This window comes from Empidonax traillii, unplaced genomic scaffold (assembly GCF_003031625.1).
Source record: "Empidonax traillii isolate 1590-97213 ecotype Southwest subspecies unplaced genomic scaffold, ASM303162v1 scaffold757:size522588, whole genome shotgun sequence".
Classification (NCBI taxonomy): domain Eukaryota; kingdom Metazoa; phylum Chordata; class Aves; order Passeriformes; family Tyrannidae; genus Empidonax; species Empidonax traillii.
In genome coordinates this window covers 156,616-177,162 of record NW_020955950.1, presented here as the reverse complement: position 1 = coordinate 177,162, position 20,547 = coordinate 156,616, and the positions used below count along the sequence as shown (strand labels likewise).

At 44.6% G+C, this 20,547-nt stretch overlaps 1 protein-coding gene across 2 annotated transcripts in view; it reads left to right on the top strand.

Moving 5' to 3' along the window:
• Positions 1 to 765: 765 nt before the first annotated feature.
• VGLL3 (vestigial like family member 3) overlaps positions 766 to 20,547 on the top strand; it is a 23,472-nt gene continuing 3,690 nt past the window's right edge. Inside the window, exons 1-3 of one of the 2 annotated variants that reach the window (XM_027900944.1) lie at positions 766 to 858; positions 10,032 to 10,287; positions 15,695 to 16,189. In XM_027900944.1, coding sequence (XP_027756745.1) covers positions 766 to 858; positions 10,032 to 10,287; positions 15,695 to 16,189 — 844 coding nt within the window. The remainder of the gene's footprint in view (positions 859 to 10,031; positions 10,288 to 15,694; positions 16,190 to 20,547) is intronic. The other variant, XM_027900945.1, reaches the window with a different exon arrangement.

The following is a 20,547-nucleotide window of genomic DNA, read 5'->3' as shown; positions in this document are numbered from 1 at the left end:
TGCAGCAGGGGCAGCTCGCTGGCAGAAATGTGCACACAGAGGTAGGCCACGAGTATTTGTGAATACAAATAGTTTTGAATATGCCTGTAACCATCACAACCAGATCCTGGGTTTTCAAGGAGAACAGTACACTTAATTTTTTTTCTTTTTTTTTTTCTTTTTTTTTAAACATTGCGGACCAAATGTGGGGAGGGAAGAGAATCTCCGGGCTAGCCAACAATCCATCCCTATGGAACAAGCAGGTTCCTCCTTCCTCACCGATGAATTTCCAGGACGAATCCTTCGGGAGCTGGAAGCGTGGCTGACACAGGTGTCACCCTTGCTTCAAGGCTTAGCAGAGCTTCCCACGGACCAAAAACCCGGCACACGAGACGCTTCCCGCTGCCCGCGCAGAAGCAGCGGCGGGGAGAGCCGACACGCGTGTGCCCGTGCGGTGCCTCGGGAGGGACGGGGAGGCGCGGGCAGGGGCAGGGGCAGGGGCAGGTGCTGCGCGCCCGCGGAGCGGCGGGCGGGGCGCGGTGGGGTCCCCGCCCTCCCGGCGCTGCCGGGGCCGCGGCCGCCGGGGTGTCCTGCGCTGCCTCCGCCGCCACCGCGCTATAAGTGCGGGCGCGGGGCGCGGCGGCCGCTGAAGATGCGCTGGCGGCCGGCGCTGCGCGGCGCCTCGCCGGGGCCGCCCCGCGCCGAGGACGAGGAGCAGAAGGAGAAGGAGGAGGAAGAAGGAGAAGAGGAAGGGGCAGACGGCGGTGGCGCGGGGCGGCCGCGGCCATGAGCTGCTCGGACGTGGCCATGCAGCAGCCCGCCCCGGCGGCGTGCGGGGCGCCCCGCTATCTGGCCGCGCCCGCGGCGGGATGCGCGCAGGTGAGGCGCTGCGGTGGGCAGGGCTGGGAGATGGAGGGGGGATTTTTCTTTTGAGGGGGTGCCCTTCCCCCCCCCCTCCCCACTCCCCGCCGCCGTCAGCGGGATGCAGAGCGCATCGCTGGCTGGCCGGGGCGGAGACCTCGGCCCCGGCCAGCCAGCGATGCGCTCTGCAGCCCCCGGCCTGATTTGGAGATGCGGGGAGCTGGTGAGGGTGCCCCAGAGCAACGGAGCTTGGTAAGGCTTGTTTGTTTGTTTGTTTGTTTCCAAACGACAAAAATATTTCCCCCCAAAATTCTTGTGTTTTGGGGGGATGGCTGTTGGCTTGCTCAGCGGGAGTGGGGCAGAGGGGGAAAAGTTATTTCTTCTCTCCCCTCCCCTCCCTCTTCTCTCCGCCGTCGTTCCTTGCTTGACGACCCTCCCTTTGCGGGCGCTGAGCAGCGCCTTCTCCCCGCGGGCGCGCACACGGGCGGAACCTCCGCCGGCGGGAGGGGACCCGCGCTGCTCCCCACGGACGGGGCGCGCCGCGCCACTCGCCCCGGCGCTCCTGGAGGATCGTCTCCGGCGGGTTTCCAGCTGAATTTGGTGATCAGATTTTTTTCTTCCTTTTTTTTTTTTTTTTTTTTTTTTTCCAAATTTTTAAGTGAATCAGGAAATTCTTATCAGGCTGACAGCATTTTTAGACTATGCAGTGCGTGGGTGAAGTGGGACTAATATTGACTTGGCCCTAATGTAGTCATCTGAGAATACATTTTTTGGTTGTTGCTGCATTCCATAAGGTTTTATCATTATTATCCGTGAAGATTGTTTTCTCCGTACATGGGAAGTGACCCCTAATATCAACTTGCCTGGGAGACACGAGTATGGGCTAAAACATTAAAATTCCTATCGTGTATTGCTGGTTTTTTTCTTTATTGTTGGGAGACAGAGCCTGTTCGCAGAAACGATACCCCAGTGAACTTGTCCAGGTTGCTCGCGTTGTTCACTGGAAAACTTGTGAGTTCTGTCTGTTGCATCGTGCCTTCGCAATTATTTTTTTTTCTCTTATCTAGGTCACAGCTTGCAGAACCTTTTATCTATTCAATAATCTTACTTATGAACTTTGTATTTGAATGTGTGGAGCTCCAGTTGTTAGCCTGTGTGATTTGGACGGAAAATAAATAAATAATCCCTAAGAACCTGACTCTCTGACAAGAGACCTAGAAGTAGAAAACTGCAGTTGAAACTTTGCTGAGCTTTTTGACATTTAACTCTTGAGGTGATGATCTGTATTTCTCTTCCAGATTTATAGAACACATAGTATGTAAAAATCTATTAAATGATCGTTAGTAACTGTCTCATGCTCAAGTGCAATTGCTTTTTGATTTTAAGCATAATCATGAAGTTTCTCCCTCACCATATATGAAATGTCCCAGAGGCACCGTAATACAAACGAAAATTTCTTGAAATCATTTTAGATAAACTGTGGGTTATGTTATTTAACAAGTGGAGGTAGATAAGCAAGGCAACAAGCATAGATAGCTCTGATGAGCCAGGACAGCTCATGAGTCTTGGCTGACACCACATATTCCATTTCCGCCTAAGAACTTTCTAAACATGGCTATCCTACACGTTTATTGACAATCTGGTTTAGTTAATCCTGTTTGCACCAGTTTTCCCGAAATACTTGAAGCTGGAGGGTCTTCACACTCTAGTTAAATGTCAGAGTGAAAAACTTGAGCTGTTGCTGCTGAACTAAGAGTGTTGCACCCTGATTCTAGCAGCTGCTAACTTTAGAGCAGTTTATGTATTTTCTCTGAATCCCAATGTTTTCTAAATTAAAAAAGTAAACATAGAATGAACTCCTCATGCATCTGTATTCATAGTGAAAAGATTTATTGTTTGGGTAATGTCTGACATTTTGCAAATCTCTTCTGTTCCTTCAGAATTGTCCTGTCAGAGACATTTAGTCAACTGCTAGCGAGCGTAAGAAGGAAGGATGAAGAATCTGTTGCCAGGTTTTTGGTTCTTCTTACACATGTGTTCAACATGTAAAATGCTGCTGCGCTCTTCGTGAGGATGATGACCGTTTTAAAGAACGTTCATCTTTGCTGGAATTAAAACTGTTGTTTAAAAATAACAGGGAAGATGAATTAGCGGGAAATCATAGAAATAAGGCTGTACATTGGAGCTGATAAAGTGTAACTCACCCTTAAAATATCCAGTGACTCCACCGAAGCATTTTTCAGTGGTGGTGTTCTTCTCTGGTGTCTTTTGGTTTGTTTTGTGAGAGAAAGCTCCTCCTGTTGGTTTTCCTTCTCAGTGAGAGATGTAGGTGTGTTACTATAACTAAAGCTTTTACATCTTCCCAGGTGTTTGTAGTAGAGCCATCTGAAACATGTAATGAGTTATGCCAGCTTTCTGCAGCGCTTCCATATCCATTATAGAGCAAAGCAGCTCCTCAGCTGCGGAGCTGCCCTTCCAGATGTACAGGCTCAAGTTCTGGGCTGTGGTGTCTCTCTGGAGAGCCAAGCTCTTCGTGTTTCTGTAGGTCTCCTGCTGCAAAAGGGGGTCAGGAGAAGTGCCTTCAGCGAGGGGCTGGCGTTGTGTCACTGCTGTGCAGCGAAGGGGGTTCAAATGGTTGTCTCCTTTTTGTTGTCTTGTTTTGTTTCTTTCTTTCTTTGTTTTTAATGAGAGCCCTCGGACTGTTTGTAAATGATGGACTAATGTGCGCCTGGATTGTGCAGAAACGTCTCTTTAGGGGATGGTTCATCGTGCTTTTTTCAAGTTTCCCCCACTCTAAAGTTATTCCTACATTTCTGCGTCTGTATTTTTTCCTCCCTCAAAATCAGCACAGAACTGATTTTTTTTCCTTGCACAGAATGGCAGAATTTCTGGAAACTTAACTTTCACCGATCCTTAGCCAGGAAAGGACTTGCTGGCAAATTAATTTAGATGGGATTTTATTTTAAAGCCCCTAATGGACTGAAGCCTAAATTCCTATTGAATGTTAATGGGAGTGGAGGCTTAGCACCTTAGATCTTTGAGATTGCTCAAGTCCAGGGTGTTTGCCAGAGGGAGGTAAGGGGAGTGTGGTTTGTATACCTGCTCATATGATGCCAGAAGGAACTGATGAAAATGGGGTGTGGCCCTAATTTTACAGATAAATCGGGATTTCCATACTTTGCCAAAAGACGGAGCGAGCGCGTCTCTGCGTCCGGTGAGGATCTGAGGGTAAAACCCTGCAGGATGGCAAAGTTAAAACACCCGTCGTGGTGTGCTTTCCTGAGGGGCTGTGCAGCTGCAGGAGTAAGTTTTGACTTTCCTGTGGGCTGGGTGAGGAATGGGTGTAACGGAATTCGATGAGACTTTGGAAACACATAATTGCTGAAGAATCCCATTGTCTTCTCGGCGCACACGGAACGCCGTGACGGCTCGTCGTGTCCTGTCAGGCCAGGTACAGCGAGCTGCAGAGCCGAGGCTAAGGCAGGGCTCACCCTGGCTCACTAACACCTGAGTTTAAGACTTTTGAAATGGGAAGTTGCAGTAAAATGGTAGTTTTGGAATTTCGCCGTGGTATATAGATGTGAGCCAACATCTAAGCCAACACCATCCTTGCTAAATCAGAGTCTTGCATAAAGACTTGTGATATTCTCAAGTGCTGGCAGTGCCATAGACAGACTTTTTCCAGATAAGGGCTTGTCTTCATTAGCAAATTAGGTCACTAACTCAGCTCTTCCTTCCAAACCAACAACACTGCAGACAAGGACAGGTCACGTATGATGCTTTGTCAGCTGGCTGTAGCTAAACCCCAGTTCACAGACTGTAACTTGTTTTTTCAGTAAAGTTCTTTGAATCGTGTGCTTACCACTTTTGAGGATGCGCTTATTATACTGCTTGTGCTGGGTGGCAGTGTCTAACAGCTCGTAATTGCAGAGCATGGCTTCACGTTCAGCTTTTGCAGTTCAGATTCTTTCTCAAGGCTTAGTCCCGAGACCTGGTGTTTGCTCTGCCGTTGACTTCTCTGGAAACTGGATCAGACCTATGTAACTCACCCTTAAAGGCTACTCTGAGAATTGCAGGATGTAAAACTTGGATTAAGTCTTCCCCTATGTGTGTGGGTTTTTGTCGTTTTGGTTGGTTTGGTTTAACTCTACAAGACACCATTGATTTTAAAAGTTTGTTTTGCTTTACTCTGTCACTGCAATTGGGACCAAATTCTACCTGATCTTCCTCTACCTACATAAAAACAGACCTTCAGACTTGATTGGTACATCTCTGTTTGCGTGTACAGCAAAAGATGTGTTAATGAATTCCTTTTCCACCACTTCCTTCCATTAGCAGAGTATAGCAGGAGCTGCAGGCTCTACTGCTGCAAATCCAGTGGCTCTCCTGAAAACAAGCTCTTGCCTTGCTCATTTTTGTGGGCAAAAGTTACCATTTCATGTTTTCAGGGCATGCCATAAATACTGCTTTCGGGCCCATCATTTGATGGCCTGATTGCTTGAAATTGTCTTTCTCCTTGAATACTTTCTGTGTTATCAGTGAGGAGCCTGCTTGACAGACAGCTCCACAAATGGAGGCCCTGTCCGTGATTTGCCTCGAGTTTGTTGCTGGAATTCCTTCTCAGAAGCTTATGTCAAATGACAGCCTTTTTCTCAGGATAGGGTCATATAGTGTTTCCTCAGTGTAGTTATTCTTTATTTTTGGTTCCTGTTCTTTCTCTCATAATGGAAAATCTGTAACAGGTGGCCACAGGCACACCAGGCTTTCGTGCTTGGGAGCATAAAGGACCATATGCTGTTATGATGGCATGTATGGAGATAATAAGTTGTAGGAGTAGGCAACCAGCTTATATGAAAAATAAGAGCTAGCCTGAATTTTTGATTCAAACTTGGCTAAAGTAAGACTTTCTCTGTTCTCAAGTGCGGTTTGGTTTTTTTTTTGTTTGTTTTGTTTGTTTGTTTGTTTCTGTTTTGCTGCCTACTAGCTGGTTTCAGCTGGAAGTGAATTTATTTCAGTTTGCGAGGAGGAATGTTCTGACATTTTTACCAGACACTCTGGGCGAGATCTGGGACCCTTGAAGTCAGTTGGACTTTTGCCACTGGCTTTAATGTGGCCAGCCCTTCGCTGCATGGGAACCGTTTCACTCGGTTCTGGGTACGGCGTGTCAGAAAATAACAGGAATCTTCAAGGAGAGGATTTTGTGTGAGATTTTTGGACCACAAGCTTTTAAAAGCGGTCAGTGTTCTTTAGAAGACGGAATGATGTTCATTCAGCTTATAAACCTACTCTTTAATATTCCCATATCAGTGGTGATGTGCTATTGACCTTTAGTTTCCTTTTCTTATACGACTTGCAGTTAAGGGTTTAAATTTTCTTTGGAAGAGCCTGTTTGTGAATATATGAAATAAATAAAAAAATAGTGTTGGTTGAGGGTGGGTTCAGCCCATGCTGTACAGCACTGTTTACCCAGAGCTTGTGCCTTTTCAGCCACGGGTCTGTTGTGTAAGCTGGCATCAGGTGCTATAGATACTGAATTTCCCTATTTCTTAGTACACTCAGCCGACTTTAACTTCTGTATTCTGGATTTTGGCCAAGATAAGATTTTGTGTGTTTGTTTTGTTTCATTTTTTTGAGAGGCTGCTTGATATCAGTCTCTAATTTGTAAGGAAGGGAGAGGTGGATTTCATTAATATAAAAGTATTGAACACTGACAAGGGATAGCATTGTGATCTACAGGCACTGTTGGCTGCTGAAATATATGCCAGAACTGTTTGTATGAAAAAGTACAAGTGAAACTGGACTAGCCCAGATTGGTTACCAGAAACCTAACCTGATATTTGGGTGTTTTTTTGTTTTTATTCCCTCACACCCCATGATGGTGGGACAAATTCATTTAGCAGCTGATGATCTTGCATACTTTTCCACTCACACAAGTGCAGTCAGAAATGCTATGAGAAGATTACTGCTAAGGTCAGAACAAAAATGATGGAATTTGTGTGCAAACAGACTATTTTGAGTGAGTTGGGGGAAAAACCCCCACACTGTTAGAGGATGTATACAATGTAAAGGATGTATATACATTGCAAACAAGGAAAACTTGTTGAGTCACTTTATCTCACTGTAGTTTCTTATTTTAAGAGTTTTACAATTACACGCTGATAATTTCTTCCTGAAATATAATTCAATTATACCTGTGTCTGATCACAGGCTTGGTGCTGTTTTGAAAAATCTTTGAATTTAGAACTCTCATCGTTTGCAGAAAACTCACCACAAAACACAAACTTTTCACTGTAAATAACTTCAGTCCATGCACAAGGCCTTGTACTTGTTCATCAGTCCTACCATCTTTTTTTTTTTTAACATTTAAAAAAAGGTCAGATTTGGTGTTTTTGAAAGAAGAAAGTGCTCGGAGCATCTTGTAATGACTGCCCATGGACTGGAGGGGAGGGAAGAGAGTTGAAATGGAAAACGAATTAGATTCTTAGGCTGTGGAAGGGGGAACATTCCTGCACAGAGAAGCAACTCTGGAGATAAGTTTTAATTTCCTGAGCTCCAGTCTCTGTATAGGAACATTGAAAGACTTCCTTCCTGATAACCAAGTCAAGCCAGGGGCTGTATTAAACAGTGTGTTTTTTGTATATAATTGTGTGCATTTGCATAACTGCAGGATAAATGCAAGTACTGTACCTGTAATGATAGAAGTCAACTTTTAAAGTGTGTTACATTATTCAGGGTCTAACATGTGTACTCACATCTGAGCTGTTGTAATGGGTCAGTGTCTGTTTAGACTTCTGTAGAGGTGTCTCTCGTGCTTTGTTCTCAAAAAACAAAGCCCAGCCGAAACCAAAAATGAGAAAACCACCCTCCCCAACCACTTGTCTTGCATTTTTAAGAGGCTCTGGATTATGATGCACCTTTAAGAATGATGAAGTCACTGAGGGAGATTCATTACAGATTTCAAATGTGTTTCAATTTCCTAAATATGCAGTATTGTTATAACCATTTCTGTCCTACTCTCATCGTTCTGTGATTGCCTAAGTAAAACTGTGAAACTCGCTGTGAGCGGTACCTTAGGAGCAAATTTTCCATTTCATTTTCCATTTGTTTCATTTCAGGAAAAAATATTAGGAGACTTTTTTGGGGAGATGTAAATTTTGTAAAAGATGAACAGAGCATATACAAAAAAAAAAAAAATATGGGTTACCCCAGATTCTGAGCTTGCAAAAATGTGTTTCAGAGCTTCAGACTGTATTTCATTTTAACAATTTTAGTAAATTTCAGGGTTTCTAGTAAAACTTAATTTACTTTTTCCTTTTGTTTGTTTGGTTTGGTTTGGTTTTTTATGAGTGAATCCCAGAGCTTTTTTTATATATTATCGGATCTTGGGATAAAACCGAAAGTCTAAATAAGTGAAGCACGGATTTGCTTGAATTCCAGCCTATTGCCTGAATATCTCAAACTGAAATAAAGTGATGTATGTCCCTCACTGCATCTGAATTAATGGTATTACATTTGGTTTACATAATAAATGGTTTATGATAAATGGTTTACATTTATCAGTTCCTGGAATGTCACATAGATCCTTTAGCTGTTACGAGCTTTTAGTATTACAGATTTTAATTACACTTGGTAGTAGCTCTTCCTTACAGTTTTGTTTTGTTTTTTTTTTTTTTTTAATAACCATTCATAATTAGAATTTTGTTTTGTAGAGTATTTGTTTTGTATTTCAATGAGAGAATTTGTATCGGCTAATATGATTTTAGAAAGCACTGAATGTAAATGTATTGATGGTACATAAGATCAGGAAATTACCTTAGATTATTTTTAATTAGGACATGTGTATTTATTGAATAAGTGAAACTTTATAGACTGTACAGTTGTTTAACTTTTCCTATAGAACTGCTTTGGAAAAAGGGTAAAAAAGCCATAAACTTAAAGAGATTCTGATGGCACTAGAGAGCTGCCAAGCAAACCATTAAAGAGAAGTCAAACTGTAATTCTATAGAAATCCTATGAAATACTTCTGCATATGTGCTGTAGTTGTTTTTGGGTTCCTGAAAGTGCTTGTGTGCAAAGTCAGCTGTGGAAATGGCTGGCTAGCTAAAAGCTGTGATTCCTGCAGCTTGACTGTTGTGGGGAAAGTTTTTTTTCTGTGAAAACAGTTGTAAAGTGGAACATCTGAAAAATATGTTCCATGCAAAATGGATCTTCACACACATTTATTTTGACATTTAGGTTTGATTTGAGAGAGAGGGAGAGAGAAGATTCTGAAATAGCCATTCACAGATGGCTTGTGCGGGTTTAATTTTTTTTTTTTTTTAAATGCTTCTCTGTGTTTTTGGGTTGGGGTGCATTTCTTTTGCGTATGTTTGCAGACTTATCAATCCCTCTCTTTTCCCAGGTCACACATTTAATTTCTTACTACTTAGTTCTGGGAAAAAGAAGACAAGAAGTCTTGTCTTTAAAAAACAAAAAGGGGGAAAAATAAACCCACCTCTTACCCCATCCTCAAAACAACAACAAACCACCCCAAACCAACCAACCAACCAAAACAAAAGACCTCAACTCCCCAGCCAAACCCCAATCCCTACCCTAAAGTATAGCTTCAGAAGTGACAGAGATTTTCTTGGCAGTGAGTGAAAATTTATTCATTTGCGGAAGCACAAAATTCTCCCATCTTTACCTCTTCCTAAGTGGATAAATGTGGGGAGTCCTGAGGGCCGTGCATGCTCAGCTGGGGGAGTGCAGCCGGCAAAATCTGGTGCATGTTCAGTCAGATGGGTGAAATGCTGGCACCCTCTGTCTGGACACCCTTGCACAGAGCTTGACTCAACCTCTGTAGCCTTCATTAATGGGAATATCCTCTCCAGGTGGGAGTCAGGAAGGAATTGTTAGAGCCTGTCTGTTTTCTTTTGAAAGTATTGGTGAAAGCTCTTGCTGATAAATTGCGGTTGTGAAACATGCCTGAGAAGCAGGTCCATCTGTGTGAGAGGGATAGAGACTCATGAGTGGGTGCTGGTATTCTCTTCTTTGTGAAATGCCAGTGAGAAATATCCTGGTAGTCCCACTTAAATTATAAAATAAATACTCAGTGTGTTCAGTTATTTTTTTTTGTTAAAGAAACCATATGTTGATCTTCCACTGAATGCCATCACTGATACATCTCTTGTTTGTTCTGTTTTTAATCCCAGAAGAAGTTAGCTGTGTACAACAAGATGCAGGAGTCTCTGGAAGTGACCCTTCCCAGCAAGCAAGAGGAGGATGAGAAAGACCAGCCTGCCGAGATGGAGTACCTTAACTCTCGCTGCGTCCTGTTCACTTACTTCCAGGGAGACATTGGTTCAGTAGTGGATGAACATTTCTCAAGAGCTCTGAGCCAAGCCAGTAGCTTCAATTCAGAAACTGCCCTTACCAAGAGCAAGACAGGGCTAAGTCCTCTGTGGAGAGGTAAGAGGAGCAGTAACTTGCCCTCTGTGGCGTGGCTTACTCGGTCTGTGTTGCGGTAACACGCATTGCATTGCAGCTGAAATTTCACTCCTCTGGAGAGGTGGAAAATTCTCCCTCGAACTTGAAAGAACCGTGGAGCTTCTGGGGTTGAGTGATCCGAAGTGTTAAAGGGGGAGATGGGTGCCAAAGGCATGGAAGAAGCAGGCGCCTCCTGCTCTCGCCAAGGCCTGGACGGGATGGGGCAGAGCTCGCGCAGCTTCACAAACGTCTCCTGCGAGGTTGGAGGCTCTTTTTTTTAAGCTCTAAGTGTGAAACTTGGCCTGTGAGGAAAGAGCAAAGCTGTTTGGGATTCTGGCCTTGGACGTGAGGAAACCTATGCAGCCCTCCCGAGTGACTTTGCCAGGTGATGAGGATTCATCCGCAGCTGCTTTTCAAGTGGGGAGGAGCCAGCAACAGGCTGGAACAGGCTGGGGGACAAGCCCTGGCCCTTGTGGCCGCAGCCATGTGGTGTGGTGCATTGCAGCCTGCTTGTGGCAGAGATATGGCTGATGTTACAGCTTCCTGCATGCAGAATGGGGGTGGCACTACTCTGCTTCCAAGCGGAGAGTAGAAATGTGGTAGGTTCTACGAGGCATTTGCACGGTGTCATAACACTTCTGTCTTGTTGCGCATATAAATGCTCATGTGCATTGTATGCATCAGAGTAACAGAGAGCAGATCTTGCCAGATACGCTAGTTAGACCTTACAGATGAGATTTCAAAATTGGTGACTGAAGAAAGCCTCGCCAGTAAGGTGCTGTTTCCATTTTGTCGAATGTGGCGGTGTGGGTAGTTTTTCAGATCCACAGCTGCGTTATTTCTGATCACACCCTTATGTGGACTGGCAGAGGGACACAAACTAAGCATCGTTAGCAGTGGCCTTGCATCAGGTTGAGTGAGAGAGATACCATAGTATGGGAGCAGTGGTCCTCATAATCAGCAACACTGAGGTGAGACCGTATTAATGAAAGTCACAGATATTAAAGAGATGGGATTTTTGGAAACTACTGTGGAGAGAAAAATAGCACAGAAGGACTTGCTTTCCAAAAGGATGATGACAAATCCGAGGAAGTTTAAGCAAAGGTCAGCACAAGTGGCTGGGGAGCTAGAGGAATTTATGGCTTGAGCCGGGACCATTAACGTTAATGGGAAATTTTCCGTTGACTCGACTGAGAGCGGGATTGAACCTATGCTTACTAAAAAGGAGACTGGAGCATTTATAAATGGCCCAGACAGGCTATAAATGTTTTAGAGATGGGATCAAGGCAGTCCCCAGAGACCCCGTCCCCATAGCGAGCCCTCTTCACTGCACTCAGAGACATACCAGGGGTTGTGTGTCTTCTCTTTGACCTCAGACAGACCCAGCTCTTTTTCCCTGTGTCCCCCTGTGGTTGCACAACCATCCCCAGAGGGTTCTGCAGGGGCCAGGGTGGCCTGGTGTAAGGGTTCTTCAGCCATGCTGCCTCCTAACCCCATGTGCCCCATGCCCTCAGTGGGGAATGGAGGTCTGCGTGTCCTGAAAGTCTTCTGGGAATAAAGTAAGGAGATATGCCCTTTGCTGTTGCTGCACCTGCTGAAGTGGTATGAAAATCCCCAGGGAGGCTACTGGGCAGGGCTATGGACGCTGAGAGAGCTGAGGGCATTTGCTGCTTGAGAGAGGAGAAGCTGGCGATAATCTTATCAGGCCCAAATGAGTTCCTGAAATATGCCTGCTTGAAAACAGTGGGAGGGAAAGATGCCAGTGCCTTGGCCTTCTGGTTTAGGTAGTGTTTAAAGATGTTCAGTTAACAGCAAATGAATGGGTCTCTGAGCAACCTGGTCTAGTTGGTGTCCCTGCCCGTGGCAGGGGGGTGGGCACTAGGTGATCTTCAAGGTCCCTTCCCAGCCCCAAATGGTTTTATGATTCTGTGAATGTGAATTTGTATCCCATTACCTAAAGAGGTAATACTGTTAGTTGGAAGTTCTTTTGTAAATGACTTTCCTGGGTAGTCAGAATTTTTGTCAATTTATTACTCAAAGATAAATTAAAAAGGAAAAAAAAAACTTTTGCAACAGCTGTTTTTGGAAGGTATGAATTTAAGGGGGAAGTGTGTGAGGATGAACTGACTCCCCAGTTCGCTGTTTTCTCCTTTACCTGAAAGGAGGGATTAGTAATGGTTTTTGCCCTTTTTTCTCCTTCCATCTTTGACTTTGGTTTTTTTTTGTTTGTTTTTTTTAAGGTGCCCTGATGAAAACACAAAGTCTGATTTTTATCATTACAGTGCTGTTTTTTGTTTGATTGTTTTGTTTTTATTTTATTTTGTTTTGGGGAGGGATTTTGCTTACATAGAGAAAATGGAACCCATTGTCCTGAAAAGAACAGGTTTTCATCATTTGTATGTTGAAAATACTGACCAGTTTATTTATTTACAGTAACTTGAAAACTGATTTTTTTTTTTTATTAATAAAATATAGTTCCCTACAATAGGATCCAGTAACATGGACTTTGAATATTCAGTTTTAGGTGTAGCTACCTGCAGTCTTTTTGCAGGCGCTAACGTAACTAAAGACACCTGGAAACCGATGCTACCTTAATGGTATTTTTATCAACATGTTTTTCCTAGCTGAAAGGTTGTTTTACTTTCTTATTTTTCTTTCCTCTTGCCTTGACTGAGGGGCAGTGTTGTACTGCAGGAAGTTCCACACGTTGTCTCCTCCACAGGGTGTGCGTTTTGGCACGTTTTCGGTGCATGTTGGTCGGGCCACCACGAACATTTGCATCATTTACCACTTCGTGGTATCCCAGATGTTGCCATCTCCCTGCCTCCCTCTACTTAGGGTAGGAAGTTGTGGTGACTGAGGTATCTTTCTTGGCAAACAGCTTTTGTTAAATGCCTCCTTCCCTTCCCCCCCCCGAAAGCCCATGCAAGCTGCAGGGATTTTATTTATTTTTCTTTTCCAAGGACATTTCAGAAATGGCTGTTTCTCCACTGCCATGTTCCATAGAGGCTGGGTATCTCTGAGCACTCGAGATGGATGAAATTTTCTGGCATGTTTGTATCATCTGGATGGACCCCGTGTCTCCAGTGACGTGACCTGGCCTTGAGCAGTGAGCTTGGCCTCTGCCACTGCACTCAGCGATGTCTTGGTGGGGGCTGGTCCAGGGCAGTGTCTGACAGCAGCAGTGGCTTTCTGAAATGTGCACAGGTTTGAAAATTGAAGGTGGCCAAACGTGTTTTCTGTAGTGTAGGCCTCCTTCATGATTGGTGAAGCCAAGCTGTTATGCAATCTGGGATGAATTCATGTTGGCAAATCCAGCAGTTTAAAGTGTTCTCTCCCGGTATGAAAGCTGTCCTGCAGATACTTTGTGGTTTTCTGTGCTTTTTTGAAGTGCAACGCTTTGGATTTAGGGCTTTTCCATGCAGATAACGGACAGATAGTTTGCAAAAACTCTTGATTACAGTGGTTACATTTCCAGAATACTGGTGGAGCATTGTCAAGCTGTACTCCTCTGTTAAGTAGTGTGGAAAACAACAGACTGGGCATGGAGAAGTTTGGTTTTGCTTTTTTTTTGGTGTCAGCCATGCTTACATCACCATGAACACTCTCCATCTCAGTGTAATCCCAAGGAATGATTTACAAACAAGCAACAATACCAACTTTGGAAGGGTGTTGAGGCTTCTGTAACATGCTTGAAGCTCTCTCCAGTCTTCAAGCGTGAGTTGCAGTAGAAATATATTACTAAAAGCAGGCCAGCCTTTTGAAGAAAACCATGTTGGAGTATGGTTTGCCAGATGAGCTTGCAGCCTCTGAAGCACTTTGGCCCAAAACATCCTCTGTGTTTGTCCATGGTATGTTTGCAGGGTTTATTTCCAATATAGGAAGTTAATCAGACTCAATAAAGTGTGTAAATCAAAGCCAATTGATGTGTAGAAAAAATACTTTGATTTTAGTGGATTTTAAAACAGAGAGGTGAGTTGTCCAAGTGATACAGTCAGAAAACACTTCTAAGTTTTGGGTTCCAAAATATTTTTGTATAAGCAAAGTTCAGAGGCAGGAGCATTTGAAGAATCTGTTCATTCTGAATGGTGTCTTCACCCAAGTCTCATTCCAGTTGCTTATTAAACAAAGCAAAATGAAAGGTCATTTAAAAAAAAAAAAAAGGTATTTTTATAAGTTATATGAGGAACAGAGGATTCCTCGCCTCATCAGATATTAAACTTCCCTGGCTTTATTCCTCCATAGGCTATTTTTATGGCTGTTCTTTCAACAGAGGTGAAGTCCTGTATTTTTATGTTTCCATCTTCGACCTAAAAAAAACCCTATTTGAGCTGAGACATATTGCATGAAGCGGTGCTTTCTAACAGGAGCTGGCAAGAGGATTGTGAGCATGGAGGTGCCAATAGTTCCCTACACATCAAAAACAGTAACCACTCCTTCAAGAGAGGAATTTTTAGAATGTGATTTCATAATGTAGAAGTATTTGAATCCATTTAAATATAAGTTGAGCCCTAGCTGTTAGAAGCAGTGAGTCTTTTATTTCTGACCAAAACCTCTTTGAGCTACATAGAGGTTTCTGCTTCTATGGTCCTATTGGGTACAGGACAACGTGATATATTCTGTAAGGGGCTAACATAAGATGTGTTAAATTCGATCTTTATCCCATAAAAGTGTGCAATTAGTTTGAGAAGATCTGGTATATTTCCTTTGACCAAATGTCTCCTATTCTGCAGCGTGACTTGGTTCTCTGTCCTCGGATGCATTTATAGCCACAACAACTGCCTTTCTAAATGATATGGTCTAGACTGGTCAGGAGTTAGCCTCTCCTCATAATTCTTGTACCAAGATCCTGAGAGGGCTGTGACTCTTCAGCCTGAAGAACAAAAATATTCTTTGGGAGGATCTTATCACTGTGTTTAAAACCTGATGGGAGGGGGAAATGAGAAAGATGGGGAAGCCAGGCTCTCCTCAGCAATGCTTGGTGACAGGACAAGAGGCAATAGGCACAGATTAGAAAACAGGAAATTCCATCTGAAAACAATAAAGCTCTTTTTATTTTCTTTTGTTATGTTTTTGTTTTGTTGGTATTTTTGTTTGTTTGTTTTTTGGTAATTGCTAACTTGAGGGTGGCTAAAACCTGGAACAGGTTGCCCAGAGAGGCTGTGGAGTTTGGATCTTATTTAAAATCTGACTGGACATAGTCCTGGACAGCCTGCTCCAGGTGACCCCACTTGAGCAGGGGGATTGGACTAGGTGATCTCAAGAGGTCCCCCCTTAGCTCAGCTGTCCTGTGATTTCTATAATTACTGAGGAATTTTGAGCTGGAAGTTTTTGTTGTGGAATGTGTCGTTCAGCTTCAGTGATACTTCATTTCTCTCTTCTCCACCAGAAAGCTCAACAATTTCAAGCCAAAGGAGCAGTTTCCCAACTTCATTTTGGACCAGCTCTTATCAGCCTCCTCCTCCACCGTGCTTAAGTGGAGTACACCCTGATTTCCCCGTTACTGCACCAGGCACCTTCCCAACACCAGATCCCAGCAGCTGGCCAGGACACGGCCTTCATCAGACTGCCCCACCTCCTCCCCCTGCTGCCTCCGAATCCTGGCATTATCCTTTAGCATCTCAGGTGAGCCCTTCGTATGCACACATGCATGATGTGTACATGCATCGCCATCACCCCCATCCACACATGCACCATCACCATCCCAGCTCGCACCGCGACCCCCGCTACGGGTCCCTGCTGATGCCGTCGGTCCGCGCAGCCAGGATTCCTGCTCCCCAGTGTGACGTGACAAAGACAGACCCCGCGGCTGTCACCAGCGCTACCTCAGCATGGGCTGGAGCCTTTCATGGAACGGTGGACATTGTGCCAAGTTTTGGGTTTGACACAGGTAAGATGGTTCGATTGTGTCCGTGACTTGTTTTTAGCGGGAAGAATTTGAGCAGAAAAGTGAACTCCCTGCAGCTGAAGCAGGGCTGGTTCTCAGCCACGTTCAAATGTATTTCCAGGTGGGAATGGCTCCTGTGATTGCTGTCAGGGCAGATGAGCTGTAAAACGTGCTACCTTTTTGCTGAGAGACCTTTGTCTGCCTTGGTCCCATTCAAGCCAAATGAGTTGTGACATGATACGTGGGGTTTTTTTTTTGTTTGTTTAAATCTTGTGGGAAATGGTTAATTATACTTCCATGTGGAAGCTCCCAGCTTCTTCAGCTAGTTCATATGCACATTCACTAAAATGTAGCTCCAGTGAACTAATGACTTGCAGTACATGAGGACTGCATCTTACCCAAATTGCAACAGCTCAGCATTTCCTTCCTGTGCGGTATCCAGGTGTCACAAGGAGAGTGGAGATGCTGGTTGATCTGTGCTCACCATCAAGCTGAACATCCTTCTATAGGGTCTGGGCAGAGTTCTGTGAATTAGATTTATCTTAGTGCAGGGTCTGTAGCCATAGGGCAGCCTCCAGGAGCTACATCTGTAAGCTTTGACCAGCAGGCTCTTGTCTCAGTGTTAGGAGCAGTCTGGCACCCTCACTTTTGCAGTCAGGTGATGGGTGACGAACAGTTTCCATCCTGGAGCTCATTTGTGCTATTGAGGGCTCCTTTCTCTGTTTGGTATTTATCTCAGTGGCCCTAGTCTTTGAAGATTAATACTTTAAAAGACAGTATGTTATCTGATTAAGGAAAGACTGGGTTTGCATCTCTACTGCCTTTTCATTAAAGTATCTATCTCTCTTTTTGGTAGCTCTCACTGACTGATTCAGTGTGTGAGAAGCACTTCCTTGCCTTGAATTAGCAGGGAAAAATTTCTTAAAAATGGAATACTGTGAACTGAATACAAATCCTTCTCTCTTCCCCTTAAAGCAACTGGGAACCAATAATCTATTCTAAATACCGTGCCATTTGCTGCCTCAAGAAAATAAAGGAAAAGCTTTTAAGGATTCTTAACACTGCACAATTTTATATATATCTATTAATAACATTTCCAGCTATACCAGTGATACATTTTATGCTTTTGGCTGTAGAATGACAGTCTAACCAGACTGGGATCTCACGTTTTCCCCTTGTGACAGATTCCATGAGGGGAGTGAGCTGCCTTATCTGAAGTATGAGCAAACTGTCACTGCCAGTGGCAGAGGGGACGAGCCCCCTGGTCTCACACCAGCCCCCAGCAGTGCAGCTGCAGAGCTCTGCTATTTGACTTAGCCCTTTGGGGATGGAGCTGAGAACTGTGTAGGGAATGTCAGAAGAAACCTCTCCCTGCTCAGGTTTAAGTCCAACCTAGACTGTGAGTAGTTTCAGTGCTGAGCAAACTGGTTTGCTTACTGCTGCTTTGTTGGTTGTAGCGCGTGGAATAAACCAGGGGCTTTTTCTTTATAAGCACAGTAACTCAAAAAGGACTGTGGGTCCTAGCACTGCCTTACAGGACTAATACAGCTTTTCCCTGATGCTGTCTGCTCCTTGTAAAAACCCCTATTGAGGGGTACAGTCGGGTTCTAGTTCTGTTTTTGTCAGGATCCTCATTTGTCAGTGGCTTGCATGTAATGTGGTTGCTCACTGAGGAACTGGGAGAGGTCTGAACTCTTAATTTCATGCCCATGCTTGATGTGTGGTTTTCAATCCATAAGTTCCTGTGGGGGAAAAGAAAGAGGGGAAATGTGTGACTGCTTTGCAGGAACAGAGGATTTCAACAGATCAGTGTCTTGTGGCTGTTCAAAATGACCATGCACTGAAACACAACAGCAAAATCCTATTAGGCAGCCCCCAGTGTTGGAAACAAGGGTGCCAGCAGTGAAGCACAGCAGGTAGTGGAGGCCTGTGACATTACAATTACGTGGTCTCTTTCCTTGCACACTCATCTCTCCTTGCTGCCGGGAAGGGCAGGAAGGCTGAGCTCCCTTTTCAGCCTTGCCTGCAGCTTGTGCAGTCGAGGCAAGTGCTTTGGTTACAGACACTCAAGACGTGATCCTGGTGAAAAGAGGGAGCTCAACTGCCTGGCTGTTTGGTGTGCACATCGAAAGGTGTCACCCTGGGGAAGGTGTGTTGTGCTCTGGGGAGAGAAAGGGGCTGCTGAAGTACCACACTGAGTCACATCCAGCAGCAGTGAGGCTTCTGCTGCTTCACGTGCTCTTCAGGGGAAGGTTATACTGGATAAGTCTCCACATCACACAGAATTTCATTACATTTAATGCTGATGTGAGACAGTTATCTCAACAGAGAGGCTGGAAACTGAGGGCCCTGGAAGAGTGTACTGGCCTTTAGCAACACTGTGGTAGTTTCTGCAGAGTAGGGTAAGGCTATAGTGGCAAAGAATACATCACTTCTGAAAGTGTTTGCTCATATGTCACTGGAGAATATAACCTGTGGAGCTGTGAATATATCAGATTCCAGGAGCTTCAGGTGATTTATACTTAAAAAGTTTGTTTGGCATATACCTGGATGTTGCTTTTCAGAGCCCTTCAGCTAAAAACTGATCCCCCTGCCCCTTACAGTGGGTCACATTTCTTGTGCTACTGTCACATGCGATTACAGAAACATTTGAAAAATTCCTCATGCTGAATTATATGGAATGATAATGTTGGGATCAGGGCAGGCTGCCTGTAACCTTACCCTCTTCCAGCTACATTGTTGCATCTCTGCCATGCTAAGCCAGATAATCGATCTCAGGAACGGGTAATGCTGAATCACTCCAAAGGTTAAGGGGAGGTTCCCCTTGCATGCACTGTGGAATTTGGGAGTTTGTGTTTCGGAACAGATTGCATGGGACATCAGCATAGCACTGTTCATAGAGCTTACAAGGTATTGATCTGTCTTGCACATCTGTTTGAACTTACATGGTCCTGTTTTAGAGGATGAAGAGGGATTTAGCTACCTGATTCCCGTTAAACGTGGCTTAATCCTAACATTGTATGCTGCAAATTAACCCTTTTAGAAGCTGCTTTATCGGTACAAGTGGGATTAAAGGAAATGCAGGTCTACGTGAAGATCTGTTAAAACCTGTTACTTGTGTCTCTGCTGGTACCTAAAGTCTTTCCAAAGCTGAAGTGCCTGAGCTATAATGCTCAGTATGTTTTATATGTGTGTTTCTGGTGTGTATGAACACACTGGTATAAGGCACAGCATGTTTGTGCTTTAGGCCACAGCTGCCTGCAGAGCAGGGTCAGGCTGTAACAGCGCTGGTTCACGGCCTGTGCTCGCAGAGCGTTGCTGATGCCGCAATCCCGCGGTGCCGGGGCCAGATCCTCCTGTTTACGTGGAAGGTGCACAAGCAGAGTCAGTCTGGCACTTAAGATCAGGGCTTGGGGAGGGGAATTGCTGTCTTGCAGTGGAGCTGGTGGTTACAGCAAAGTGAGTGTTTCCCTCCTGCTCTCCAGGACTTCAGCCGATCAGTCTGATCTGGCTGTGCCGGCAGCTGCCTGGTCTGCAGGCATCCCTGTGGGGAGGAGAGCAGAGCAACTTGCTTTGCTACTGCAGGGCCTAGGAGGATATCCTGTCCTGCTGTTGGACAGATGTGCTGGGGGAGGCTTCCTGTAGCCACTCTAGAAGCAAAGGAGGATTCTGGCATATCTGACGGCTGTAAGTCTCCACTGAAATTGAGATGTGCATTCTTTACCATGTAAAGTTAACACCCATTGAGGTGAATAACTTTAAATTTAGGTGAATTAATCAACACCCTCTAGTCTTGGCTAGACTGCTTTTGGAAATGCCTGTACATCAGTTTGACACATTGACTATGGAATTTGAGGGGTCAATCTCCTGCCTTCCTTACATTTGTCTCTGTTCACACACACATCCCACGAGTTTTTCACAACTCGTTAAATTTGTTTAGATGTTCCTACAGGAACTGCATGATGTTCCTGCGGCAATTAGCTGTAAGGTTGGTGTCCCAGAGGCAGGGGGTTGTGCTGATGTGATAATCCTGACTCATGCAGTGCAAGCCAGGATGTCCCTGCTTAGGACAGGCTGCAAGTGAAAGCTCTCTGTTTAGCAGCAGCGTTGCACTTGGATTCTGTATGAGGACTGCAGATGGCCTTGCCAGGAAGGAGGCGGGAATATAATGAGGAAAAGGCATGGAAAGTGTTTCACATTCAGTTCTGTAGCTAGGGTAACTTTGGCTTTTTTTTTTATTGTTTTCTCTGGCTTTTCAGACTTAACTGCCATACCTTAAACTTCCTTGTTACAGTTGTGTCTTGCAAAGATACCTGTGTAGGAAAGTGTCTGCTCAGCTGGTTATTCCTCTTCCA